The sequence below is a fragment of the Petaurus breviceps genome, unplaced genomic scaffold (genome assembly GCF_028583685.1).
Source record: "Petaurus breviceps papuanus isolate PSGF00001 unplaced genomic scaffold, PetGlider_PUasm1.0 90977, whole genome shotgun sequence".
NCBI classification, from domain to species: domain Eukaryota; kingdom Metazoa; phylum Chordata; class Mammalia; order Diprotodontia; family Petauridae; genus Petaurus; species Petaurus breviceps.
The window spans coordinates 41,382,297-41,397,286 of record NW_027187391.1 but is presented as its reverse complement, the minus strand read 5'-3'; the positions used below and the strand labels follow the sequence as shown (position 1 = coordinate 41,397,286).

The following is a 14,990-nucleotide window of genomic DNA, read 5'->3' as shown; positions in this document are numbered from 1 at the left end:
TGTGTGTGTGTGTGTGTGTGTGTGTGTGTGTGTGTGTGTGTGTGTGTATAAAGATTGAGAAAGAGACAGAGAAAGAGATCATTAAGAGATCTAGGGTGATTTCTGGACTAGACCCTGAGGAACTGAAAAGGTTACTTGAGAGTAACATGGAATTTTGGAAGAGAAAAGACTTGGCGGGGGGGATGGATAAATAAGTTCAGTTTTGGACAAGGTGAATTTCAGATGTCTACAGAAGGCAGCTGGTGGGGCAGTGAATAATGCTGGACCTGGAGTCAAGAAGACTTGAGTTCAAATCCTGCCTCAGACACTTACTAGCTGCCTATCCCTGGGCAAGTCACTTAACCTCTGTCTGCCTCAGTTTCCTCAACTGCCTAATGGAAATAATAATAGCACCTACCTCTCAGGACTGTTGTGAAGATCAAAACAGAAAATATTTTTAAAAATCTCTTAGTACAGTGCCTACCACAAAGTGGGTGTTATAAAAAATGGAGATAATAATAGCATCTATCTCCTAGGGTTGTTGTAAAGATCAAATTAAATTGTTAAAAAATGAATATTAAAAAATTTTTAAATGTAATTGAGAAATATTTAATGAAATAAATAAAAATATATCAAAAAGATCAGATCAGATTTTTTAAAAAAGCCCTTAGTACAGTACCTACCACATAAAAGGTACAAAACAAAATGAGAGTAATAATAGCACCTGCCCATCAGGGTTATTGTGAAGATCAATTCAGAATAAATGAAATTTAAAAGAAAAAATATTACGCTTAAATATTTAAGAAAATAAAAATATTTTTAAATAATAAAATTAGATAATCTTTTTAGAAGTCAATTATTACTCTACCTGATGAGGTAAATGCCTCATCAGTTTAATCAAGAGTCCAAGGGAGATTCCCAGAGCCTGTACCTCAAGGACTCAAGGAGAGCTGGAGGGGGCTCCCAGAGGCCTAGCACATAGTAGGTGCTATCGTATATACAAAATGAGGGTAATAGCACTTGCCTCTCAGGGTTGTTGTGAAGTTCAAATCAGTTAATATTTTTAAAAAGCTCTTACTTCCGGGTGAGTATTATGTGCCAATAAATACTTATTCCCGTCCCCTACAGGACAGCCTATGTTAAAACAAACCTGACATAAAACATGGTGACCTTTCTTGAGCTCACACAGAAGCAGGCATTTAAACCCAAAGTGACTTTGAGGAGCACGGTTTCCTACTGCGCAGTTGCAGGGAAGGCCACTGGTACCCATAGCAACCACGGGCAGACATTCACTCCTCATTAAAAATGGCCGCCAGCACATATCTATTTTCCTCATTCTCCCGCGGATCCTTATTGGACGGTACGGCCAAGGTACGGAGTGGGCGGATGTGAGGTCACCAACCATTTTCCGGTTCCGCCTGTAGAAGTCCGAGGTAGGAAGAACTATGGTAGTTTGACTCCTATCCGCACGGCGCACGTGGATCTTTGCGTCCTGTTTGCTGAGGCTATGGCCGAGTTGGACCGCGTAATGTAAGTGGGACGTGGTGGGGAAATCTTTATCTTTAACCCTATCGTTAGGCCCTCTATGCCTGTCCGCTTCCTTTTCCTTTCTCTACCCTGAGGGAGTCCGGCTGTGGCCAGCCTAGGGGAGCCCGCGGACGACGCGGTGCCTCAGACCTGGGGGGCTCTGGCCGATGCCAACCGTTAGAGAAATGGCGTAGGGATGCCGCGGTGGAGGTTGATTTCTTCTTACCCGTCTCCTTCCTTCCATCCCATGTTCCTTCTCCCCTTTTCTCCCTTCCCTCCATGTAACTGCCTTGAAGAAAAACAGCCCAGGCCTCCCCAGCCTGAGCCCCCGTTCTGAGGAGTGTGAGATCCTTAGCTGGAGTCAAGAACTCGTGGTATTTGACAGGACTGTCTTTGTGTTTGTATCCCAAGGCCCTAGCCCCGGGTGCCTGTTGTGTCCTAGGCGCTTCAGTTCTTGTTGGATGAGTGAATGAAAGCATAAATAAGTGAATGAGGTCTTTTGCTTTTTTGTTACCCTGTCACCATGTCAGATAGAGAATGTAGACCATAGAATGTTCCCTTCTCTGCCTCCTTTCATAGAATAGCTGTCTATACTTAGCCTTTCATTAAAATTAAACCTATCCAAGTAGGTAGTGCAGATGTTAAGATCTTTTTTTAATCATTCTATGAATGATCAAATTATTGATTTAATTAACTAAATTATTATTTAAAATTATTGCTGAAAGTGTTATTTTCAGATCCTCATTCTCTCTCTTTCTCTCTCCTCTTCTCACCCTCTCCCTACCGACCAGGAAGACCTAGGTTAAAGTCCTGTCTCTAACACTTGCTTTGTGATCCTGAGCAAGTAAATCTCAGTGCTGTGGCCTGGTTCTCAGACTGAATTGCAGAGAAAGTACATTGGTATCATTTTTTGCTATACTAGCGAAATCATAAGTCTAACTCCTAATTCCCTTCTAGGTGAAAAGATCCTGAAGCACAGTGGTCAGAGTGAAATAGGGATTTAGGGGAAACAGAGTAGAGTAGTAAAATTGATCAAAAGTGGCAACTTATTGGATATGCAGAATGATTGAGAGCAGAATCAGAGGGGATTCCAGCATTACAAGCCTTTATAATTGTTGTCATGGTAAAAATAGAAAAGTTAAGACAGTTCAGTTTTATAAAGATAGATTTGGTTTTGAATGGGTTTAGTTTGAAGAATGTTGGGGGAAAATCTTAAGTGAAAGAGAGATTTAGCTACTAGTTGAAAATGGAAGCCTGGAATTCAGATAACTAAGGCTGAAGATAAATAGATTTAGGAATTATCTGTTTAGAGATGCTAGTTGAAACTATGGGCGAATATGACTAACAGATCAAGAGCTGAGTCTTGGGCAGTTTGTCTAACTGCAAGGAAAAATTTACTGGGGGGATGTTCTGGTTTTGGTTTGATTGGATTAATTTATGCAAGTTATGAAATGGTACTATAAAATCCCCTTCGTTGTTTAAGTTCTCCCTCTTGAAATTATTTTATATTTGTTTTTCCACATCCATGTTCTGTGTATTGCCCTCCCTTCACCCCCAGGATATTCTCGAGGGCAAAGATTATCATTTTTGTCTTTGTGTGCCTGGTATTTAGGATAATGCCTTTCACATAGTCCATTTTGGCAATTAGCAGATGTTTGTTGAGTTAAATCATTAATTACTATTCTGGGTCTGGCCATTCAACCTAGTTCTGCATCTACCTAAATGTACCCATGCATAGCCCACACTTTTCCATCTTGTCCACAAGAATAGCCTCAGAAAGTTTGACAGTGCTTTCCAAAATCTATTAAAAAAAAGTGGAATAAGCACTGTATTTGTAGTGAGAGGACCTGGCCCCAACTTATCTTCCCAGCTTCATTATACTTTATTCCCCTTCCCATATTCATAAGAACCAGCCAAAGTGGTTTTCTCACTGTTTTTCATTTTCATATATTGCACTTAATCTTCTATTTCTATATCTTTGCCCTATTCTGTCTCCCATATCTTAAATGTACTGCATCCTGACCTCTCTGCCTCATAGACTTTGATGGCTTCTGGGCATATCCATTCCATAATATATCATCATTGTAGGATTTTAGTGGAGAATTTGCCTCCTTCACAATTTTATAAGAATTGATCTCCCTTAAAAACATTTTTTTTTCACATGAATGTAATTCATGATTGATAAATATCTTCATGGAAGCATATATTTTAACTTTTGTGTAATTTTTGAAAGAGTATGCAATTATTTAAATTATTATTTTTGACCTAAATGAAAAATGGTGCTTATATTCAAGTGTGATTTCTAAACTGTCAAATTTCTTTTTACAGAAAGCCTAAAACAAAAAGGGCGAAGAGATTCCTTGAGAAGAGAGAGCCTAAACTCAATGAAAATGTTAAAAATGCCATGCTTATTAAAGGAGGAAATGCAAATGCAACAATTACTCAAGTACTCAGAGATATGGTGAGTGCATTTTTAAAACCTAAAACTTTATTTCTATAATTACTGAAAGTACTTACTGAAAGTAATTGAGAAAGTTTTAAATGACTATTTAATTTAAAATATCTCATTAGAGTAAGACTTTACTCTTCAAGAAGTTAAAGGGCATATTTATGCTTGGTGGACTATTGAAGAATATTGAAACCTTGAGTGAGGGGAAATTCAAAATGATGTGAAGAAGGATGCTATTTGAAAAATTATTACATAAAAGTGATAGGTGAAAGAAATATTGAAGCATTGTTTGTTGGGTCTTAGTGCTCTAAGGATGGGAATAATCTTGAAAAATAAATACTATGATTAATTTTTGCTGAGATTTCAGATAATTTTGATATTTTTGTGACTCTAAATTCTCTTTTGCAGTATGCTTTGAAGAAACCTTACAGTGTTTTATATAAAAAGTGAGTAATGTTTTAATGTTTTTTAAAATCAAGTATACAGTTTGGCATCTGATATATTGTGCTGTAGCCTTATGGAGAAAGTATCAGTTTAAGGATAAAAAACACTAGTTTATTTGAGACAGACCAAATAAAAAGCATTTTAAATAGGATTAATGGGTCTTGAATAGGCCAAATAAGCTTCTTGTGAGGTTTTTTTTTTAAAGTTTCTCTCTACATGATCTACATATTTATCCTTGTAGCTCCATTTTCAATTTTTCCTTGTACCCTCATTAATTTTTTTCCCTTTCTCATACTTCCCCCTGCCATTTTAATCCTGTATTTTGCAGAAAGGAACTAGGTCTCACTGAGGATTAATAGATAGGAAGGATTGTAAGTGAGGTCCTCCATGAAGAGGAGTTTGTTCACTATAGAATGAAAATCCTCAAGAGTACAATGGAAGAGAGGGAAGGTGATAGGCCAGATTGGATTGGGACATGAGTGGGTTAGTGTTAAGCACGATAGGGGAGAAACAACAAGAGGGGATGGCTGTCACTTAGTACATATTTGTTGTATTGTGGTGAATTGTTTGGAACAAACAGTTTCCATATCCTCTAAGTACAGTGATGGCACAGGGGGAGAAAGGAATAATAATTCAACCTGTCTTTCCATAAGATAAGATGATGCTACAAGTGCAATTACTTACAAATACTATTAGAGCTTTTATAATTAAGCGTAAGAAAGCAAACTATAAAAAGAAGAAAGGGAATGATGTACAGTTTTTTAGCTCCTGATAGTTGATAATCATTTTAAACTATTAGAATTAATTATGAGATATAGTGCATGACTTTACACAACATTTAAGTTCTGCATAACAAACAGTATTAGGTTAAAAAATTATCTTGGAAGATAGATGCCATAAACTTAATAGTTAAAAACTTAAAAACTAAAATGTATATTCAGAGGAATGACCCAGAAATCATTAGATCAGGCTTGCACAACATATGGCCTGCAGGTGGTATATTGTACAGGCCTGTTTTACATCCTCTACATTTTTTTGTGGGCTCCCTGAAATGCTTTGGTGGGCTGCAGATGGTATATGGGTCTTATGTTGTGCAATCCTGCATTAGATTAATGGTGAAAATGTAAAGGCAGACAAATGAGAAAGAGGATACACATATTATAAGCTCTCTCTTGAGCAAATGTTTAAACTTACTGATTAAGTAACTTGAAGTATCAGTTTATATCCATTAAACTGGGAAAGAATAATTAAAAAGGAAGGACAAAACTCAATCCTGGCAGTGTTGTCAAGAAACATGTACAGTATATACTGCTAGAAGAATTACAAATTAGTAATATCTTTTAGGAGGGGAGTCTGGTAATACATAGTAAGTCTCACAAATAATCTTAACCTTTTTCCCTAATAATATATTATTGAGAATATATTTAATATACTGTATTTCATTATTATAAATTTTGATTGTCATTGTTGAAAAGTAAAGTACATAAAATATAATAACATTGTTATTTTTTATTATTTTCATATCCTTAGAAAAAACATCACTAGACCTTTTGAGGATCAGACATCACTGGTAAATATAAAACAGCTTCTCTAATGCATTAGGGTCTGATACAGTTGTTGGGATAGCTGAGCTTAGTACACCATCATTTGTGGTTAGGAGAATTCTAAATCATGCTGCATATGAAACATGTGGCATGTATAGAACAGATTGTAATTGTTTTGGAGAAAAGCCATTTCCTTCATTTACTTAAAATGATTTCTGAGCTCATCACCCTAAACTAGTGGTGTGACTCAGAAATGGGGACCACCAAACTATACATAAAGATCCCTTTGGGAAGCATATTGACTTAATAAACCACATATTAACATTGTTTTCTATGGTAGTTTTATTTCTTTTGTTAAGTGTTTCCCAGTTACATTTTGATTTGGTTCAGACAACACTGGGGAGTGTTGTGGGCTTCATGGGCCACGTTTTTGATACCTCTGTGCTTGACACTCCCTCCACTGATGCACGTTGCCATTCTTATGTGACTTAGTAGGTAGTTCTTGGTAGTTTCTGTAGCTGAAAAATCCATTACCATGCAGTCAACATTGTGATAAGTCTCACCAGACACCACAAGCCTGGTATTCAGATGACAGATGAGGTGTTTCACAAAGTCCATAGTGGAAGAAACCCTTTCCATCTTAATAGGAAGTGCCAGACCTTGTGCTCTCCTGGGTTAACCTTTAAAGTCCACATTGATATCCACATCACCATGAGGCACTGAAAGGTTGGGGTTCATGAGAAATATTTTTAGCTCCCATATTAATCCTTTTTTGGGAAGTGCTTTATATAGTACTTATGGTTGTTATTGACGTCACATTTAGAAAAGGAAATTAACCATAAACCAACAGGAAGAAACTCACTCCAAAGCAGGTACAGTGGGAGAGCTTAGTGTCCAGGTGCAAATGGCTCTTGATAAGGGAGCCAAGGTGAACTTTGCTGCCATGAGGAGGATAGTATGTCCCCCTCAAGCATGATTGAAAATGAAGCAGAAAGGGATTTGGGGGTTGGGTGGGACAAGGAGGACCTGGAACATGAAATTTTGAAGTGAAAAGTGAGATGAGAGGGTCTGAAGCAGAAAGGCCTTATGTATGTTCATGTATGTGTATTTGTGCATGTATTATCTAAAAGTGATGTTCTACAGCTGAATGCTGTGATTATAACAATTTCTTGGCCCTATAGAAACTAGGGGATAGGTGTATGGGGAATATTGCATTACTGTTAGATGTAATGAAGGGAGGGGTATACTTCAAAAAGACTATGATGTCAAAACAAAAAACATCAATTTCTGCTTTTAATAGCGTTTTCTTTGGTTTTATTTTGAGATGTTTTATTGATTCACTGTGTTGTTAGAACACCTAGTACCCTCATTATTTTTTAAAGTTAAACCAGACTCTTAGATAAGTGGTGATGATTCATAGTATGTAATATTCCATACCCAAAGTCTGCTACCTCTCTACCAAGAAGAAAGTGTGTTTCAAGATCAGTGTTCTGGAAACATCACTGGTCAATACATTTGATCTGAATTCTCTTGCCTCTTAGTCTTCCTCTTCATTTATATTTAATATCATTTTGTACATTGTTCTGATTCAACTTTTTAATCTGCATCTGTTCTTGGGGCTTCTATAGCATTCACATGTCATTATCTTTAGGTGTTCTCCAGTTGATGGGCATCTGCTTTAGTTCCAGTGCTATTGTGCTTCAATTAAAAAGAAAAAGTGCTACTATAAATATTTTGTTTTATATACTATCTTCCTTTTTGTAATTAATCTTTTTGGTGTATATACACAGTAATGAGATGCCTGGGTCATAGGTTTTGAACAGCTTAAAGTTTCTTCAACAAATTCTGTATTGTTTTCCTGAACCATCTTAAAGTTCCAGTAACAGCATGTCCCTGTCTGCCCACAACCTCTCAAACATTGACTGTTTCAGTCTTTGCCAATTTGGATATGAGGTTAAACTTAAAGTTTATTGTATCTCTCTTATTAGTGATTAGGAACATTTTTTCATATGGTTGCTGATAGCTCATGTTTTGTCTTTTGAAAACTGTTTATATATTTTGACTACTTATCTAGTTTGTGGTTTTATTATGTATATGTCTTAGTTGCCTGTTCATTTTAGCTATCAAGCTTTAATTAGAGATTCTTAATGCAGACTTTCCCCACAATCTATAGCTTCTCTTTTATTCTAGTTGCAGTGATTTTATGTATCAATTTAAAAATTTTCCTTTCTTTGGCTTCATAGGAATTTTTTTCAAAGAAGTCAGATTGCTCCTTATTCATGTTTGGGTCTCATAATAAGAAGCGACCAAATAATCTCATAGTAGGTAAGATTCATCTGAATGTAAGAATGATCACCACTGACTGAAGCCCTGTCTTTCAGGTTGTGTTCGGAAGTTCTGGATTTAGGAATAGATAGCATAATAGAAAGATAATTTTGTATGCCATTGAATATAATCATATCATTCCTTAGCTTCCAGTTTTTGTCTGTAAGACAGGCATATTTCCCTTAAATTGCCTAGTATGGTAGGTATATATGATTTTCAGGTATATATAGTTTCAAAAGAGTGATATGATATATGATAAAATGGTTTTCAAAAATGAAGACACCAAAATCTAAGTCAGTAATATAATTTCTTTTTAAAATCCTTCTAACTTGTTATTTAGCAAATTTGTCCACATAACGTAACATATACTAAAAAGAGGAGGTAAAGGATTAAGTAAGAGAGAGTGTGTCCTTCAGGAATGAAGGTGGGAGAAAAGTTTGGTGTCATTGGATATCTTGAACTTGCATATACTGGTTGGTATCAAAAGATTGTGTATGGAAATGAGTGTTTAAGTAGAAATTTTGTGTGTTGCCTTTTTAGGTCGTATGTATAATTATCACATCCTGGATATGATTGAACTAGGTATTGAGAAGTTTGTCTCACTTAAAGATATTAAGGTAAGATGGTTTTAAAAATTCCTTTTATAACATTGTTGCTATGCGCTAGTGACATCTTCTGGTGAATAGTTACATTACAGTTTTGTAAACTAAATCTACTAGAAAGTTATTTTCTGTTAACGTACTATAAGGCAGAAGAGATGGGTTTATCTACATAATCATAGAATCATAGTATATTAAGAGTTGAAAGACTTAATCTTAGAGATTTCAAAATCTGAGGTGAGACCTCAAGAGTTTTTTGATTTGTATTTTATTGCTTTGGAAGATTTTTCATATAATTATTGATCATATTTTGTCAGTTTTCAAAACCATTGTACCCTTTGATTGCTTATCTTTTGGAGAATAGCTTTCATTCCACAAAGATGTCTCTGTTTTTGTGTAGGTTTTCATAAATGGGGAAATTAAGGCAGGAAGAAATTTTGTTTGTTTCATTATCTTTTTTTTTTTTTTAAGCAATCGGGGTTAAGTAACTTGCTCAAGGTTACACGGCCAGTTATTTCTGGGTGTGGTGCTGAGTGTCTGAGGCCAGGATTCGATTTCCAGGTCATCCCAACACTGGAGCTGGTGCTCTTACTCGCTGAGCCACCTGGCCGCCCCTAAGCAATTGGGGTTAAGTAACTTGCTCAAGGTTACACGCAGTTATTTCTGGGTGTGGTGCTGAGTGTCTGAGCCTGGGATTCGATCTCCAGGTCATCCTGACACTGGAGCCGGTGCTCTTACTCGCTGTGCTACCTGGCCGCCCCTTGTTTCATTATCTTGAAGATATACAGCTCTCATCTGGTGGAGAATCCTGAAAATTACATTTTATTTCTCTTGGTGACCTTGGGTAGCTTTTTACCTTAGCTCCATCTTAGGTTTTTTAAAAAGCATACTGTGTATGCTTTCCTATATAATAAGGATGTTATATGGATAAGTGAAATAGTGTGTTGATAAATGAAATTATATATTCAAAAAATTTGCCTAAAGGAACATCAAACTTTTGTCTCTCTCTTACTTAACCCTTTACCTCCTCTGTTGAGTATATAATTTGGCTTTCTTAAATAGAATTTATACTTAAATACTTTACTACTACTTAAATTCTTTAAATACTTAAATACTTCCTTAACATGGATGCTGTTACCTGCCAAAGGAAGGGAATAGAGGTAGACAAGACTAATCATAGGATTGATTGATTCATCTACATAAAGCACATATCCAGGATATGCCATTTTCAAGGAATAGAGATTAGAATCAGATCTATGATTTCATTGATAGAGGGAAATCCTAAGATGAGGAAGCTTCCTCTTACCAACTCTAGGTATTACCTCTCTACAGCTTAGAATCTTGGAGAAATATGGGGTGGCTAGGTGGTGCAGTGAATAGAGCACCGGCCCTGGAGTCAGGAGGACCTGAGTTCAAATCCAGCCTCACACACTTAACACAAAAAAACTAGCTGTGTGACTTTGGGCAAGTCACTTAACCCCAATTGCCCTCCAAAAAGCAAAACAAAGAATCTTAGAGAATTGTGAGAATTGTGTGAACCAAACTGAATCCATCTTGTGACACAGTTCTGGATTGAGGTCAGTTCCCTTTCTGTTCAGTTATGGGTCTAATCCGGTTTCTGACTTGTGAAAAAACTATTGCATTGTTTGAACCTAGCCCTGTGTGACTGGGAGGCTGGACCACTTCTATCTGTTGTTTAGAGACCCTTAACTAAGGACCTCAGTTATGCTGACTGGAAACCAAGTCAGATCTGAAGATTGATGCAAGAAGTTTTCTCATAGTTAGGCATCTCAAGCAACCCATGTGTCTTATCTGAAAATTGACCCTGTACTGGTCAGTCAATTATTGTTTCTTTGTTCCTTTGATTGAATTCAGATACTTAGGGAGAGTGGGACCTCACTCTTTCTGATTTCAGGGCATGTGTGTTTTTTTTTTAAAGCATGCATTTATTTTTCCCCTTCCAACTCAGAAAGCCATTAATCTTTCCTCAGATTAGAAATCAGATTTGCTAATCTTCTATCCTGATTTATCTACTGTTGTTTGTTTTCAGTGCACAAAAATCTGTTTCCCCCTGTATTCAGGTCCAGGGACAATCTGAGGAAGCCTGGTCCTGAGTTGTTAAGCACCTGGCACACATTGCTTAATAAATTGATATATGCGTGGAAGCTCAAACCTTTATTTCCTTAGTTATTTTAGATTTCACCTGTTATATTTCCTAGAGCACTAAGAAATGCCATTTTCAAACAGTAATGGATTGAGGAGAGGGGAAGCATTTTACAAACGGGAAAGAATAATTTGCTTGTTCTGAAGGAGTAGTTCCGAAGAAGATAAGTACTGCTATATCTGTATTTGGAGCAACTAGGTATTGCAGTGCATAAAGCACTGGGCTTGGAATCAGGAAGACTCATTCATGTTCATGAGTTCAAATCTGACCTCAGACACCTAATAGCTTTGTGATCCTGGATAAGTCATTTAATCTGTTTGCCTCAGTTCTTTATCTGTAAAATGAGCTGGAGGAGGAAATAGTAAATCATTCCAGTATCTTTGCCAAGAACAACTCAGATGAGGTCACAAAGAGTCAAACACAGCTGAAAACTACTGAATACCAACACCAACACCATGTCATTATTTATCACTTCTCTCACAAATGAATTTTTAAAAAATATTTTTAAAATTTATTTATTTTTATTTTTTAACATTCACTTCCATAAGATTTTGAGTTTTGAATTTTCTCTCCCATCCCTCCCTCCCCAGTCTGCAATCTGGTATAGGCTCTACTTATACATTCATATTAAACATATTTTCACATTAGTCATGATGTAAAGAAGAGTTAGAACTAATGGAAGGAACCATGAGAAAGAAGAAACAAAACAACAAAAGAAAAGGACAGCAAATAGTATGCTTCCATCTGCATTCAGACTCCAAAGTTATTTTTCTGTATGTGGATAGCATTTTCCATCATTAATCTTTTGGAATTCTTAGATCCTTGCATTGCTGAGAAGGACTAAGTCTGTCAAGGTCAGTCATCACACAGTGTGGCTGTTACTGTGTACAGTGTTCTGGTTTTGTTCATTTCACTGCATCAGTTCATGTAAGTCCAGGTTTTTCTGAATTTTTCATGCTCATCATTTCTTATGGCACAATACTATTCCATTACATTCGCATAACACAGCTTGTTCAGCCATCCCCAATTGATGGACATCCCTTCAATTTCCAGTTCTTGGCTACTACAAAAAGAGCTGCTAGAAGTATTTTTGTACATGTGGGTCCTTTTCGCATTTTTACGATCTCTTTTGGATATAGGCCTAGCAGTGGTATTGCTGGGTCAAAGGGTATACACAATTTTATAGCCCTTTGGACATAATTCTAGATTGTTCTCCAGAATGATTGGGTCAGTTTACAACTCTGCAAACAATGCATTAGTGTTCTAATTTCCCCACATCTCCTCTAGCATTTATAATTGTCCTGTTTTGTCATGCAAGTCAATCTGATAGGTGTGATGTGGTACCTAAGAATTGTTTTGATTTGCATTTCTCTAATCAGTACTTATTTAGAGCATTTTTTCATATGACTATAGATAGCTTTAATGTATTCCTCTGAAAATAATCTGTTCGTATCTTTGACCATATGTCAGTTGGGGAATGACTTGTATTCTTATAAATTTGACTCAGTTCTCTATATATCTTAGAAATGGGGCCTTTATCAGAGACACTGACTGTAAAAATTGTTTCCCAGCTTTCTTCTTTCCTTCCAATCTTAGTTGCATTGGCATTGTTTATGCAAAACCTTTTCAATTTAATGTAATCAAAATCATCCATTTTGCATTTCATAATGTTCTCTTGTTTAATCATATATAAATTTATTTAAATGTAGTATAAGATATGCTTAATAAAATTTGATGTTTCTCAAAATATGTTAGGGATTGAAGTTTTGTAAAGCATTCATGGTTTGAAAGTTAATCTGGACTCTTAAGTTCACAGGGCCTTCTGCCAGCACCCAGTAGAGACCTTCTTGCTTATTTTTGCTAATGATTCAGCAAATTAAGTTGAATATTTATTAAGTCTGTACTGTGTACAGAGGACTAAATGAGGTGCTAAGGGGTGTGATACAAAGTTTCAGTAGGACACACCTGCTCTTACTAAGTTGATAGTCTAGTAGAAAGGGATATCCCATTAAAAATAAAACTGCAGTACAAAATCAAACAGTGACAGTGTGAGGCTCACTGGAGAGGATAGAGATGGAGAGAACAGACTGTAGGGGATCAAGAAGATAACATGTAAAGCCTTTAGTGACTAGTGCTGTTTAAATGCTAGTATTATGAAAGGCAGGAAAATTTGGGCTTAAGTTCTTCCCCAGACACATTTTGGCTCTATGACCCTGGACACATCACTTACATTCTCAGTGCCCTTAGGTAATTCTAGAAGTTATAGGCAGTAGCTCTCCACATTGGAAAAAATTACAGATCTATATTAAAAAAAAGGTACATGGATGAAGTGCAAAGGAAGCAGTTTTTGAAGTCTAAAGGAGAAAAACCATTCCTTTCTCCTTTCAGGGATGAGGCTGCAGTGAAGAGTTTATGGAAGAAATGTTATTTGAGTTGAACTTTATTATGAGGAGGGGAGTTATGTGTACCATGGCAGCTTGGTGGCCCAGTGGATAGAGCACTAGGCCTGGAGTCAGGAATATCTGAGTTCAAATGCAGCCTCAGAGGCTTACTAGCCATGTGACCCTGGGCAAGTCACTTAACATCTGGCTGCCTTAATTTTCTAAACTGTAAAATGGGGATAATAATAGCCCCTACCTCTTAGAGTGTTGTGAGGATCAAATGGAAACAAAAATTATGAAGTGCTTAGCACTGTCTGGCACGTATTTAAGTGCTGTATAAATATTAATCTACTGTTGTTATTGTTGTTGGTACTTTCTGTATTATCAAGGGGCATGAATGTCAGATTAAGGAGTTACTGAGTAGAGAGCTATTGAAGGGTTTTGATCAAGATTGTAGCATGACCAGATCTATGTATCAGGAAGAAGAAGTGTGGAGAAAGCTGGACTTGGATTTAGAAAGATTTGGTGTTAGAGTTATGTGATTCTCAGATTGGGCTCCCAAACCTCTAAAGTCCCTTCTACCTCTAAGTCTGTGATAACTAAAATAAATATGGCATCAAGGTGAAGGATGGGTCAGAATGGGCAGAGAGTGGTACCAGTCCAGGCAAGTGAGAAGGGAGGCCTGGACTAGTGTTGTGGTCAGGGCAATAGAAACCAGGGGATGGATAGGAGAGAGATTTACTCCCTGCTTAGTTTAGTTGTGATAATTCATAAGGCCAGGAATAGCACTTCATGGTTTCTCTTTCAGATCCTGAATGTGATTAGTGGCTTATACTGACCTACCAGCTCCCAAGCAGCAGAATGTATTTGAAAAACATCACAAAACCCCCAGACATTACCAAATAAAAGTTTTGAAAACTGTTCAGTTTTAATAAGTATTCTTGACTTCTCTGATGGATATTGGGAACCTGCCTTTCCTTATCAGGGTAATTCAAGTTGTGAATGAAGCCTTTTGATTAGACTATGACCTAATGCTTACAAATCCAAACAAGAAGTTAATGAAGTGGGACTTCTCCACTCATTATTTTCTGGGTTAGGAGAGGCCCTTCCTGCCAAGTCAGCTTAGCTCTAGTTGTTTGAATCCTTAGAAGAGGTCTGCAGCTTGTAAATATTTCTACTTTACTGCTCCAGTTAATTTTTAGTCATTTAACTGTTACTTGTTTTCTCTCACTTGAACATAACCCAAATGGATCATATAATTGCTATAATTACATAATTTCAATTTGTCCTCAAAATAATTTAGATTAGCAGTCGTACTTCTTGCTTAGCAGGGGCTACTTCATTTAAATAATAATTCCTTTCACCTGAAGTTCTATGTAATAATAAAATAATAATTGACTAGATTATTATTACTTCAGCCTTCCAAGTATACTACTTTAAAGCTTATAAAGCACTTTTTTCAAGGCTTGTGAGGAATTGGGCACAGAAAGACTGAGTGTTCAATTTGTGTCAGGGTTAGGACTTGAACCTTAAACATTCTTTTTTTTTTTTTTCAGATGCTTTATTAACTTGTGATTT

At 36.5% G+C, this 14,990-nt stretch overlaps 1 protein-coding gene across 2 annotated transcripts in view; it reads left to right on the top strand.

Annotated features, from left to right (window-relative positions):
• Positions 1–1,352: 1,352 nt before the first annotated feature.
• RPF2 (ribosome production factor 2 homolog) overlaps positions 1,353–14,990 on the top strand; it is a 48,113-nt gene continuing 34,475 nt past the window's right edge. The window contains exons 1-7 of one of the 2 annotated variants that reach the window (XM_069077040.1): positions 1,387–1,509; positions 2,298–2,406; positions 3,835–3,967; positions 4,364–4,401; positions 5,930–5,969; positions 8,187–8,268; positions 8,809–8,885. In XM_069077040.1, the coding sequence (XP_068933141.1) occupies positions 3,911–3,967; positions 4,364–4,401; positions 5,930–5,969; positions 8,187–8,268; positions 8,809–8,885 (294 nt within the window). In that variant the 5' untranslated portion in view covers positions 1,387–1,509; positions 2,298–2,406; positions 3,835–3,910. Of the gene's footprint in view, positions 1,510–2,297; positions 2,407–3,834; positions 3,968–4,363; positions 4,402–5,929; positions 5,970–8,186; positions 8,269–8,808; positions 8,886–14,990 lie in introns of both variants that reach the window. The other variant, XM_069077041.1, reaches the window with a different exon arrangement.